Genomic DNA, 15,066 nt, shown 5'->3' on the forward strand with positions numbered 1-15,066 from the left:
ATACGTTAATAAGAAAGTTCTGCTAACGATCCCCAGTTAATCTCTGTGGTAGCACGTATGGTTCTTAATCTATTTCCAAGAACGCCTGCCCATAAGTTGATTGAGAATCGGTGCTGATGCCTTATTTCTTCAACTGCATGGGGATTTTCATGAGCCCACACATGCTGATTACCAAAATTCACAACACCATCTCTGCTGAACCCCGCTCATATCCGCAACCACACTTTTGTTTTCAGTATTCCTTGGAATGTATCAGTATTCCATGCCAGGGGTGTCAACTACGGTATGATTATCTGGTAGTCTGCTGTATTGTAGGACAGAGAAATGCATTGCTATAAATGGAAGTCACATTGAGCACCTGCACCTCTTATGAACAAGTGTTCAGATCTCAGAAAGTATGTATTGTAGAACCCATGTTTATTAGACATTTTTTCTTGTTTTCATGTATACTATAACCTCCTAAAACATTGAATACTTTTTTTAACACCTTGTATACTCAATGGTTTTTTCTTACTCTATAGAAGGTATAACCTTGAATCACAGTAAAGAACAAATCACATCTTTTTTTACAAAAATACTTTATTATAGCTTAAATGTACAAAAATGTAGTAATTATGTGCCAGTTGTTAAATTTAATACAAAATTAACTTGTGATTTTGTGCCGCGGAGATTTGACGTAGAGAGAAACACTTCGATACATCGAAATAAGTTACGACGTGTATGTATCGACTATCTGTCTCCTGACGTCGGCGTCGCCAAGACCTCCTGCTGCGGTGGATCGTCGTTGCATTGTTTCCTGATGTGCTATATAAAGCTCTTGGATGCTGGTGCCGAATTAAAGCTGTCATGGAGACGCAGGGTTATTACCACCAGCCTCCTGAAATACAACACAAGCACACTCTTTATCATGGTGGAAAGAAAACTCTCAGCACTCCAGGGGCCCGGAAACTCGAACATTATTGAAGGTTGGTGTGGTAAAAATATCAGGTTTAACAGAATCTAGGATGGGAGTGAGTGAAGGTGCCAGCGAGACCTAACCTCTCCGGTTACCTATAGAAAATTCCATGAAATAGAGAACAGTTTCTCATAGCCTGCAGCCAAGTCGTAAGATTGAGTGTGTTACTGCGGGTTTAGTTTGGCACACGACTCTCCTTTCTAGCAGGATACAATATCAGTATACTTTGAGAGACTAACATGGGAATAACCCGTCTGTAAATAAATAATTCATATAAATGAAAAGTAATCAATACTTACTTACTTACAAATGGCTTTTAAGGAACCCGAAGGTTCATTGCCGCCCTCACATAAGCCCGCCATTGGTCCCTATCCTGTGCAAGATTAATCCAGTCTCTATCATCATACCCCACCTCCCTCAAATCCATTTTAATATTATCCTTCCATCTACGTCTCGGCCACCCTAAAGGTCTTTTTCCCTCCGGTCTCCCAACTAACACTCTATATGCATTTCTCGATTCGCCCATACGTGCTACATGCCCTGCCCATCTCAAACGTCTGGATTTAATGTTCCTAATTATGTCAGGTGAAGAATACAATGCGTGCAGTTCTGTGTTGTGTAACTTTCTCCATTCTCCTGTAACTTCATCCCGCTTAGCCCCAAATATTTTCCTAAGCACCTTAGTCTCAAACACCCTTAACCTATGTTCCTCTCTCAGAGTGAGAGTCCAAGTTTCACAACCATAAAGAACAACCGGTAATATAACTGTTTTATAAATTCTAACTTTCAAATTTTTGGACAGCAGACTGGATGATAAGAGCTTCTCAACCGAATAATAACACGCATTTCTCATATTTATTCTGCGTTTAATTTCCTCCTGAGTGTCATTTATATTTGTTACTGTTGCTCCAATATATTTGAATTTTTCCACCTCTTCGAAGGATATATCTCCAATTTTTATATTTCCATTTCGTACAATATTCTGGTCACGAGACATAATCATATACTTTGTCTTTTCGGGATTTACTTCCAAACCGATCGCTTTACTTGCTTCAAGTAAAATTTCCGTGTTTTCCCTAATCGTTTGTGTATTTTCTCCTAACATATTCACGTCATCCGCATAGACAAGAAGCTGATGTAACCCGTTCAATTCCAAACCCTGCCTGTTATCCTGAACTTTCCTAATGGCATATTCTAAAGCGAAGTTAAAAAGTAAAGGTGATAGTGCATCTCCCTGCTTTAGCCCGCAGTGAATTGGAAAAGCATCAGATAGAAACTGACCTATACGGACTCTGCTGTATGTTTCACTGAGACACATTTTAATTAAACGAACTAGTTTCTTGGGAATACCAAATTCAATAAGGATATCATATAATACTTCCCTCTTAACCGAGTCATATGCCTTTTTGAAATCTATGAATAACTGTTGTACTGTACCCTTATACTCCCATTTTTTCTCCATTATCTGTCGAATACAAAAAATCTGTTCAGTAGTCGATCTATTACGCCGAAAACCGCACTGATGATCCCCAATAATTTCATCTACGTACGGAGTTAATCTTCTCAAAAGAATATTGGACAAAATTTTGTACGACGTCAACAAAAGTGATATTCCTCGAAAGTTACCACAGTTGGTTTTGTCCCCCTTTTTAAAAATAGGTGCAATTATGGACTCCTTCCATTGTTCTGGTACAATTTCCTTTTCCCAAATAGCAACTACAAGTTTATAAATTTTCCTATATAATCAAAAAAAATGTAATTTGCCTCCAGTATATCACGGGCGATAGCGCGTTTTCCTGAGGACCTGGAGCTGAACTCAGGCGTGGCGGGTTTGATTTCTGCTTTGGATGATTACATGGTTCGTTTTCTTCCGATTTTTTTTCAACTGTAAGACAAATGTCAAGTAATCACATGGCGAATCATAGGTCTCATCTCGCCAATAGCAACTTGCTATCACCAATTTAATATACAGGGCGAGTTTTAAGTCCACTGACAAACTTCAGGGATTGATTCCTGACTGAAAATTGAGCACAAAATTTCATAACACCTTGTGTCCGGAAATGCATACTTTCCAAGGTAGATGGCACTGACGACATTCTCACATAACTTGCAATGTGCGTTTTGTGTGTTGCAGATAGTGTGATTTAAGCAACATAGAAGCAAAGTTGTCCGGTTTTCATTCCAGGAACAAGCCGAGATGGTGTTCATGTACTGCCAAGCAGGAGATGTTGTGTGATGTGGGAGGTGTTGTCTGTTGAGGTACGTGGCTCGGTACAACCGTGCTGCCTCTCGACCGTTTCAACCTGCTTGGCCATATACGAACACCATCTCTGCTTGTTCCTGGAATGAATACCGGACGACTGTGCTTCTACGTTGCTTAAATCACACTATCTGCAACACATAAAACGCACACTGCAAGTTATGAGAGAATGTCGTCAATGCCATCTACCGTGGAAACTATGCACAAGGTGACGTGAACTTTTGTGCTCCATTTTCAGTCACGAATCACCCCCTGAAGTTTGTCGGTGGACTTTAAACTCACGCTGTATAGTAAATAACTTAATAGTAGATAAAGCGTCGTTAAACAACTAATTAAAAATCGTAACTATTAGTACAAGCCGTAAAATACAAAAGTATATTAGGTATTTAATGTAGAAGTTATGTAGTATTAATGAACTCATGCCGAAAATTCCCCTCAAACTTCCCACATAAATAGCGGCAGAAAATACATACCGTAAATAGTATGTGGAACGTTTATGCAGTTGGTGGTTGTCTGATTGTATAGGTTTGGAATGTCTGTAGGTTATGGTGATTATGCATGTTTCACTATTAAGTTTAAAGAGATTTCTCTCTCTCTCTCTCTCTCTCTCTCTCTCTCTCTCTCTCTCTCTTTACGGCGTACACTGTATCCTAAGACTTATTGTTTACCACTTTATATTTATATTTTTTATTTTTATAGCCGAACGGTGGCGCTCTTGTACAAACACGGCACGCCGTGAACTTAACCTGAGCTGTGGAATGGATGATGATATTATGTGAATTAATGATGGCGAAATATGTATAACGCCGGAAGTTAAAAAAATTTAATTTTTATTTAATTTATCGACTCTCGCAAATATCGAGGTTTTATCAACGTCTCCGGTGTGCCGGAATTTTGTCCCGCATGAGTCGTTTTACATGCTAGTAAATCTACTGACATGAGCCGTCGTATTTAAGCACATTTAAATGCCATAGACCTTGACCGGGATCGAACCCGCAACCTCGGGCACAGAAGGCCAGCTCGATTGCTCACACCGGAAATTAAACAGTAATTCTGCTTCGGTTGATTGAGAGAAAAACAGAACCAGCTGACTTGTCCAACCAGGATTTGAACTCTGGCCCGCACATTTCACTGTCAAACGTGCTAACCGTTACTCCACAGCATTGAAATAAGAGTTGTTTTATTTCTATCCTTTATGCTATATTGCGGGTTGCATCGGCTCGCTGCCGCTAATGACCAATAATATGTTGCGGGTTGCATCGTTGCGCTCCCGCTAAGGAGCAAGTTACGCGTGGAGTATTGCAGCAATGATAGTGGATATTTTTCGCGAATTTGTGTTCACGTAAATATTCCACGTTAAAATTAGCCTTCCACACTAACTGTAAGAATGTAAGGAATAATGGCGTGCACTTGGCAAAAATAGTTGAGTTGCTCTCTTCCGTTAATGCCTACTTTGTCATGGGACGTATGAAACAAGGCCGTACTTCAAGCGTTTCTCCATCTGAGTGACCACTATTTAACCAAGACCGGGGGTTATTAAATATTTTTTCGAGCTTTAATTTCTCAACTTTTCAGTGTATCTGGGCAGAAAAGATAAGCCTTAACCTATATACATATTTTTTGTAGAGATCTATGTGCAGAGTTTTAGGGGAGGTTCTGATATGGGTCTATTAATAGATCCCTTATTAAAAGTGAATTACTCCTGAAACCGTTGTATACTATTTCCAAGAATTTTTTGTGGACTTCGTAATACCGTGTGATTTTTTATTTTATTTCATATTAACTTACATAGGTATCACAGATCATGTAACTGAAATGACGAAGTAAATGTGAATATAACCTTTCTTACAGCAAAATGGACAATGAGAATGCGTTCTTTTGTTCTCATTTTCTTATGTGATCATTAGCAGATCTTAGTCCAGGGGTTAAAAAAGTGAGTATATATTTGAAATGCGATTACAATGCGGTATTCAGACTTGTGTGGTAACGGTATTAACAATATAAAATACACTTTCATCTTTCGCCTCTCTCCAGCGAAGATGAATCTTCAGAAAATAAGCGTGTGTTAAAGAACAAACTCCGAAGTCACTCGAGAAGCTCAAGTGATTATCCATGACGATCGGGTTGTTAAACACCATGACAACGCTCTTCTGCTTTTTCACGTCAGCTATGACATTTATATTACAGGACTAAATTTCCGTTACACAATTTAGAACGCTAACAAAAGAATAATTTCATACAACTTTCCATTTCTTTTCTTTTCTCTAATGTCACAATCTTGAGAGGCACTATCACCAATAAATATGACGCTAAGAGGAAAAAGGGCTTAAGAATAATTTGATTACTAACTGTAGAAAGTTCAGATTCATTTTCATCCTTTCTCGTAACACGGTTTTACGATTTCCGTAACAATTCAGTTCTTTTACAATGTTGGGAATTGATATTGCTTTATATATTTTATCGTACTGGACTCTCATTCGAAAGAAATACATTATATAAATTATTTTCATTTCTATAAGAAGACAAAATGTCGTTTCCTCCGTTAAAGCAAATAGAATTTTTTTCAATTCCAGAAGAGACATCTGAATTTAATTGGAAGAATACAGTTTAATAGTTGCATTATCTTGATCTTTTTATTGCTAGTGATTAGGGAATCTCACAACCTCTTGAAACTTGACTCTACGCTGGATGTTCAAATGAGCAAAAAGACGACGAGAAGGGTATCTAGTTATTTGATCTAAATCCACATGCCTGACCTTCACCTACATTGTGACCACTTGTAATGATATTTTTATTTATTTATTTTTATTTATTAAATCTCCACTTCGCCAACATAGCTCCAAGGGAGAGCTTCGTTTTGTCATAAAGTACTTGTAAACCGTAAACATGACTTTTATTTGACTTTTTCCGCTGTCTACTTATGAGTAATTATTAAATTGAGATAACTAAAAAGTTGAACATTTTTATTTTTACATTTTCGGTGGACACCCTGATATATTTTATTACTTTAATTCGAGTATAAACGTTTCATTAAGTCCTCTGTCAATGTTTTTAATATTTTACTTGTTCTTGAGATATTTGTGTGCTGCATTTCTAAATAATTTTGAGACAACTGGAAATTTCAACTTAAAAAAAAAGATCAGATAGCTTTGTAATAATAGTACATTATGCAACGAGCATATAATGGTAGTAATTACCATTATAGTCAAGTTTCATACGAATTTTTATACTCGACCATATTTCTAACTTGAAATGATTCATAAGTATTCATGTTATACTAATCTGACTGAGGAGCGGATCTGACCATGTGCAATACCTCGTAAATTGTGAGAATTGCGCAGACGCGAAAAATGGATTTCTTCCGAGAAACAAATTTCGACATTGACCTTGATATAATCTAGAGAGTAAAATAAACATTAATCTTGATATAACATTGAAATTGATTAGATCTATATAAATTCTAAATTATAGACATCACCTCAAAGAATTTGAGTGACCACAAGGGTCCTGAATACAATAAACATGTGCAATATAATGTGATGTGATACATTAAAGAAAAAAGAAAGTTAATTATTTAAGGCAAATATAAGTGGATTAATTGAAATACAGATGATGATGTAATATTTGAAGAGAATCCTTGATAATATTTATAAGGACAGACATTACATAAACAAAAGGAATGTGAAGTTCCTTAAGATAATTCCATTGAAAAACGAGATGACAAATTGAATTTATTTGAATATTATTTACAATTAACGCTAATTATTATAGTAACAGAACTGACTTTATTTCAAATATAGGTGATTTATTGTGCAAATGGTGAAATGAATTTGCGGGAATGTGCTTTATGAAAGGCTGGAAGATGATGGTGAATTGATGTTAATTTGTGTGTTGTTTTTTTCGACTGAGTTTAATATTGTATTTGAGATTTCAATTTTATTTTGGATTGATTCTTCAACATAACCTTCTGCGACAGTATTGGATTTCCAGCCTCCGTGACGTTTCAATGTTGTGATGTCGCCGCCAGCGTCTACTAAAATTGTCGCAGAACTCCTGCGAAAACAGTTGTCTTTCGATTGCATATCCGATAATAATCGATACTTGCGCTTTCATATTGCTACAATGGTATTTTCTGATTGGTGGAACACCTGAACTTTAATGAATAGGTGTACTTTAATGAGGTCCATTAAAGAGCTGCTACCAGGTGTATAATTACTACATTTCGGCATGATCGAGCATAAAATTATTTATTAATATGTGGTTGTGTCCACCGCTGTGGAGTAATGGTTAGCATGCCTGACTCTGAAACGAGTGGGCTCGGGTTCAAATTCTGGTTGGGATAAGTTACCTGGTCGAATTTTTTACCGGGGTTTTCTTTCAAACCATTAAGAGAAAATCCCTGACAATTTTTCGGCGCCGGACCCTGGACTCATTTCGCTGGCATAATCACTTTCATCTCATTCAGACGCTAGATAACATTAGCAGTTGATAAAGCGCCTTAAAATAAATCATTTTAAAAAATTTGGTTATGTGGCTCTTGCTTGAAAACAGTTTTCAGTTGCCCATGGCCCAGCTCGAATAATGTGAATACCGCCACGTTGTAAGGCAGTTGTGCGCCTCTGCTTCTGGCAGGGTATACATTTCAGAGCTGTATTAAAGCCGCAGTTTGTGAAATGAGTTGCTGCACTCTAAATCTCGAGCTTCCGTGCCTTGCGGGGCTGACGTACGTATTCGAAGTTCGCGTGCTGCCCCGAAGAGAATCCGACAGCTGTCGGAGGTTGCTCAGGGCAAACACTGCGGAGGATTGTTAGCGCGACAAGAGATTAACCACGCCAAACGTCATCCTTTTCTTCCTAATCTTATCCCTCTTTCTTCTTCCTTTCCATTTTATCGTCATATTCTTCTTCCGCCAGTCTTTATTGCCGTCCTCATGTTCCTCCTTTCTTGTCTTCCTAACTATTGTCCTCAACTTGTTTCTCAACTTTCCCTTTTATCGCAGTTCCTTTCAGTTTCCTTCTTTTACCAGATTTCACTTCCCCTTTCTTCCCTCTTCATTGCTTTCCTCTCATCTTCATCTTCTTACTTGGCTTCATTTTCTTCTGATTCTTCGTCTTTTTCGTCATCCGCCCCTTCTTTCCATTCTATTTTTTGTTATGTAGGAGGGGCTCCAAGGTTAGCAGTGTAGTCTCTACTGGACGTATGTGTCTCGCCGCTCCTTTTGTAGGGTTTATATTATTTTGAAGTCCGAACGGTTGTGCTTTTGCAAATATTGTAATTCAACTGTGAGATGATATTTCTCAATCAGCTAATGTTTTTTTATGATTTCGATGAAGACCCAATGAGTACACTCCACCCCTCGTAAGCATAATTCGCCTCCTCAGGCTAGTGCCATCTGTGCTTCAGTCACAATTCTACATCACTAGACCGCGGGAGTGTGGGCCCTAATACAGCGATTGCAGTTGACTATGCAGACGGGTATAGAGTATGAGTAAGTCTCTCTCGCCTTTCGCCGTACTGTTCCGTGCATCGAACCCGAAACATTCAGAGTGTGTTTAGCTGTCATACTGAAGAGTTGCGTGTGTGAAATGACGCATTTTACAATGCATAAAACATCTCATTCACGAAGTGCAATACTAAATAATTTAGTAGAACAATTCGGACGCTATATATTTAGGCTATTGTAGAAGGAGAAAGTGTTGTATGTGTTGTGTGTAATTTCAGATTATTACGAACTAAAAAGTACTATTTTGAAAGACACTAATAGTAAAACACACAAGGAAAATGTTGAACGCAATTCAAACAAAAACCAATCGAGTTCAAATAGTGGGTCACAATTCAGTATAGTTTTATGTAACATGGTACACACAAACATTCCATTCAGAACTTTGGACAATCCCCACTTTAGATCATTTCTGGTAAAATACAAAAATCAATATATTCTAGAAGCAACAATACGTAAAGATTATTTACCAATTTCGTACCAGAATACGATTGCCAAAATTCGAGAAAGCGTCAACGATCAGAAAATATATGGGTTTCAGTTGATGAGTCTACTACAGACGTCAGTGGTAGATATGTGGCAAATGTAGTGGTCGGTATACTTTCCGAGAACTGTGTAGGGAATAAATTTGTGCTAACTTCAGAGAAAATGGAAAAGGTAAACCATGCAACTATTGTCCAAGTTTTGTTATAAGGCTGTGCGCCTTTTATGGCCGGAAAGGATTAAATATAATAATGTACTTCTTTTTGTCACTGATGCAGCTCCATATATTATTAAGGCAGCAAAACAACTTAAAGAGCGGTATTCCAACACGGTGCATTTAACTTGTCTGGCGCACGGACTGCAAAATTCCGTCTACATCGCATCAATTAGATAAGTACGAAATGTATGATTATTGTATGTATGCAATTCATATACGCAAGACTGTACTTCTGAAGCCTGCACAGTGAGCTGCTTATCTGAGAGTTCATTACACTCGCTAAAGGACGCTCCAGTCATACTTAACTTGACGGTAAAGGGCCCGCACTCCCGCGGTTTATACATCACTGTTATGGGCAATGTACTGTAATGATGATATTGAAATGGAGAGTGACGATGGAATGATGAAAGAAAACGGGAGAATTCGGAGAAAAACCTTCAGAAATCTAGGCTACACTACAAATACGAGTCCGCAATCACCGGGATTGAGACCCGGGTCTTTAGTCATTGTTAGCCAGAGTTACAATAACTGAGCTACCAGTGCTTCTATAGGCTAGTACTTAAATTATTATTCTAATGCTGAACCTATTCACAATTTTAAGTTTCAGATTAATGTTCGAATTCTTCACAAAACTGACCAGTGTAAAATAATTGCATTAAATTGCTTTATTTGTCCTGCATTTTAAATAACCATCATAAGAATAAATCATAATTTACTTCTTTGTTTCAACATCTTTTGGTATACCGAAATTTTACAATTATTTTACCTTCTTTAATATCATATTTTTTCCGGGGTTTTCCCTCAACCCAATATGAGCAAATGCTGGGTAACTTTCGGTGTTGGACCCCGGACTCATTTCACCGGCATTATCACCTTCATCTTATTCAGAAGCTAAATAACCTAAGCGTCGTAAAATAACCTACTAAAATATATCATATTATGTCTCATAGGCCTACTACGGCGTTCCACAAAATGTGTTTCGTTGTTTACCCTGGCGTCACTAGCAAATAGCGTTCAATAAAATGTTTACTAGTAATATGCAAGGTGTCTGATACCTGACTAGTGTAATATGTAGCTAGTCAGCGATGTATGCAATGGAGAGGGAAAGGAAATCGCCATCCTACCCCATTATTTCCTGGCCTAGTTGCCTCATTGTTGTGCCTTCCTGGTATCATTTGTGAGGTTCAGATCTGTCTTCGGACTAATCAACAACAAATATACAGAGTGATTGAAGAGTTCCGTGTAACTTCGGGACATGATTGCGGACATCATAGGCATGAAAAAAAATTATATTAACATGAGCCCTATTCGCAATGGTTAGCTACGTCTGTTTTTCTTTTTTTAAATTTAATTATGCGATCTATTGTGAACTTCGCGTGTTTCTGTTTACTTGCACAGCTGTCCTGCCATGACGTCACAGTAATCTGACATCGCGGATTTTGACTTCCCAGGGTTGTTTGTAGTACACGTAGTTTCATTCACCCGCTTTCAAGGCTCACTTGACTTGAATTCGTATGTCATTCGCCGTAGTTTGACAGTTCACAGTGCGTTCAAGATGCCGTTTAGATTTTCAATTGCAGAATATTGAACGCTGCACACGAAATCAAGAACGGACCGTCCACACCAGTGGAGTAACGGTTAGCGCGTCTGGTCGCGAAAGCAGGTGGCCCGGGTTCGATTCCAGGTCGGGGCAAGTTACCTGGTTGAGGTTTTTTCTGAGGTTTTCCCTCAACCGAATATGAGCAAATGCTGGGTAACTTTCGGTGATGGACCTCGGACTCATTTCACCGGCATTATAACCTTCATCTCATTCAGACGCTAAATAACCTAATATGTTGATAAAGCGTCGTAAAAACCTAAAAATAAAGAAAGGACCAGTTACGGCAGGCTACGAGCTCAGTTCATACAAGTGCGATACATTGCATTGCATTTCAGCTGAAGAGAGCATCTTCGAAAACACTTTTTAAACACAGATTAGTGAAATAAGAAATTTAATGGAAGTGTATCACTTTCATAAATGTACAAAATAATGGTGTATTATTGTGGATATAATTTCTATATTTCTCAAAATGAGTTTACATATTGATGTAAACTTATTTCACTAAAATGCTGTCAACAATCATTTCCCTAAGTTTTGTAAAAAAACTCGTGAATCAGATCGCGCTGTTATCATGGGCGATAGTGACCGTTAGATTGGAAGTGTTTGGTACGTACTGCACATGCGCAATACTGATTTCTACACTGTAGATGCGACACATCAGTTGTATCATTGAAATAATTATGTGATCAGTGGTTATAGTTTGTCACATACGAGTGTCCGTTGTTACTTTAATTCTAACGTCTACTGACTTCACTCAGCACTCAAGTTATACCGCGAGATGTGTACAAGTCTCGTACAAACCTACTGTTTGCTTATAACAGTGAGTTTTTGCTCCATATCGCCATGGAATAGGGGCGAATTAAGATAATACAATGTCGTTGGTCCACGGACCACAAGCTGACAATCGCAAATTTATTCTATATCGCCATCCCCGCCCCGTGTTCTTTTCAGAAGTGTGATGATGGTTACTTACGGATAAAGTTGAAGAGCTGGGTTGATTTCCAAGTGTGTGCTAGCCGTATTTATCGCGATCGAAATCCCCCGACGAAGTATAGAGAGGTTTAATCACGTGCTAAGGCCTAGAGCAAACAGTCCATTGTGCCCAACTCGTTTTGAAGGTCACGCCCCTGTAACAGCTGTGTGACGAGGTAAGTGCGATGAAATGAAGACGGGCTTGGTATTCATCGAGCTTCAAATTCCCACCTCGTGCAGCTCAAGTCACTGAATGTGTTTAATTTCTTACATCTATCTCTCCTGGGTGTTGTCGAACTCCATTTTGATTCTCTTATGAAACTGAAAGACGCTGTTCCACAATTATGTGATTTTAGGCTTCCAGGTCAATAATGGGTTCCAAATTGAGGATTTTAGATTGTCGACCAAGTGGTAATATCTAATATTTTCGAAGCTTCGGAAGTATTTTCGATAAATATAGTTCGTAATATAATACGTTGTATGAGGTGATATACGGAAAAAGGACACACAGTCCAACATGGCATTCTGAGAAAAATGCTTTTAAAGTTTTCAATACGTTATATTTATTGTTATAATCTATATATATATATATATATATATATATATATATATATATATATATATCACCGTCTCTGTTATAAACAAATACTGTTTATTATTTACTATTTATTACCTACTGTAAATTTTAGTTTATTGGAAACAAATTTCTTGTAAGACATTTTTAATGTCATCTTACTGTTTAACATTCTTTGTCTTTGGCAATCTCACCTAATTGAGGAAGATTAAATATTAAATTAAATTACCCTCATCCAAATTATTGAATATGTTTATATTGTTAATATCAGAACATTATATTAAAATTAAAATAAACTTAAATATTGTATATGCTCTTTTTCCAAAGAACATAGATATTATAATTTAAAATTCAGTTTTTTAAGAATGTTTATAATTTATTAAGCTCAATAATACTGATAAAAGTGAATTTAATCTTTATGAAATATCTTGCATGATTGGTCACTTTCATACTACTGATATAAGGGAATTTAACCTTCATTCAATATATTTTCTGTCTTGTTCTGTTAGGAATCTGTAATGAGATCTATCATCATTCACTTTGGACGCATTAAGATAAGGGTATAACATTGATGAAATATGTAGACTTCTGATTCCTTGTGGGATTAGGCCCTTCTGTATTATTATATAGCTAGTCGGCATTGTATGCAATGAAGGGAGAAAAGAACTGGCCACACTGTCCCATTATCTCCTTGCCTAATTGTCTCATAATTGATACCTTCTTGGTATCATTTGTGAGGTTCAGATCTGCCTTCGTACTATTTGACTGAATAACAACAATGGTCTCTGGAAATTGATGGTTTTATTTAAATGATCTGCGAAAAACGGACACATAGTTTCGTCTCTTTTCCGTATACCTCGTATAAACAACAGAAGTCCACACCTGTGGAGTAACGGTTAGCGCGTCAGGTTGTGAAACCAGATGGCCTGAGTTCGATTCCCGGTCGGGGAAAGTTACCTGGTTGAAGTTTTTTCCGGGGTTTTCCTTCAACCTAATATGAGCTAATGCTAGGTATCTTTCGGTGCTGGACCCCGAACTCATTTCACCGGGATTATGACCTTCATCTCATTCAGACGCTAAATAACCTAAACTGTTGATGAAGCGTCGTAAAATAATCTGCTAAAATAAAAAACAACAGAATTTTTACGACACTCGTAAAAATATTATGAAAGTGTTTGTCATTTTCACGATATGGGTTACTTTTCCTCCAACGGTGGTTTTAGTCCAACCGTCCGTCTCTACAAGGAGCTCAGCTAAATTGTAGATCACTTTTTCATCACAGACTTGCACCTGTTACACCATAGGAACTGAATTTACCTTGCACCAGAATTGTGGTTAATGGTAGAATTCTGATAAGGGAAACTGGAGTACTAAAACACAATTTTCGCCTACCAGAAATTCAACTTGGATTAGTCGGGATTAGAACCGGGATCTTCAAAATGAAAAATCACCGTTTTAACAACTAACGGTGTATTGTTTGGAATGAAGGTAGTCTGTAAGTTCTATTCAGGAATTATTCTCGTTTCACATCTGTTAGCGAGAAAAATTGTTTTCAAGCTCTTATCCAGTTGAATAATTGAAAAGGCTTCTAACAAAAAACTTTCATTTGTGTACAATGCAGTTATGATTAATTATAGCTGTTAAATATAGTTATCTTCCAGTCTTAGTGTCTGTGTATGTTTTTCATTTCAAAATCCGTTAACGAACGCTACGTAAATTAATTTAGCCGTTTCCGAGAATTTCAAGTTCATTCTACCATGTTGATTTAACCTGTAATATTCGCCGTGACTGAGTAAAGATTTACCTTCAAACAGTACGAACTATGGACGACCACTTATGAAATTGATTTCCTTCCGCTTTCATGAACTTTGTTGTTCAGAATGAAAATGTTTCAACTTTGGAATCCAGCCAGTCATGCCTACTACTCTGATATGAAACTATTTCTCAATTTACCGGGAGTAGACGATCTCTAAAAATATACTTTAATACGATTCGTGGAATACTGACGCAAAATGAGGGGTAGAAATACCATTGGAAAGTATGCAGTATCAAACTATGTCTGCTCATAATTTTTTAATTAAAATATAAGCCTACAATTGAGAAACTATGTTATAAATTACAATTCGCAGAAAATTTTTTATTCGAGGAAAGTAATAGGGGATTAATCGAAACTATATAATTATTGTGAGAAACGTTTATGATGTTCGTGATTTTTGTTTTGAGCATGGCTGGTTTCGTAAGGATATTTGGGATTTTAAATAAAAGTTTGATAATCCTATATCTTTTTTTCTGTTCATATGTTCATACTTCCCGCATATAAATTTAACAATACTAAGCATGTTAGCTCGGACGCTTGCGTTTGAGACAAATATTCGGAAAGTCCCGGGTTCAAACCTCCAACGTGATTAAGGTTTTTTTCGTAGTTCCTTCAAATACCGGATTGGTACCTCAATTTCCATGAAAAACAGGCCCATAATCCTGCGACAATAATATATTTCAGCCACC

General features: G+C 37.3%; 1 protein-coding gene across 1 annotated transcript in view; it reads right to left on the minus strand.

Moving 5' to 3' along the window:
- Positions 1 to 562: 562 nt before the first annotated feature.
- Positions 563 to 15,066, minus strand: part of LOC138713463 (uncharacterized) — a 45,052-nt gene continuing 30,548 nt past the window's right edge. Inside the window, exon 4 of the mRNA XM_069845586.1 lies at positions 563 to 877. Coding sequence (XP_069701687.1) covers positions 864 to 877 — 14 coding nt within the window. The 3' untranslated portion in view covers positions 563 to 863. The remainder of the gene's footprint in view (positions 878 to 15,066) is intronic.

Source organism: Periplaneta americana, chromosome 14 (genome assembly GCF_040183065.1).
Source record: "Periplaneta americana isolate PAMFEO1 chromosome 14, P.americana_PAMFEO1_priV1, whole genome shotgun sequence".
Lineage (NCBI taxonomy): Eukaryota > Metazoa > Arthropoda > Insecta > Blattodea > Blattidae > Periplaneta > Periplaneta americana.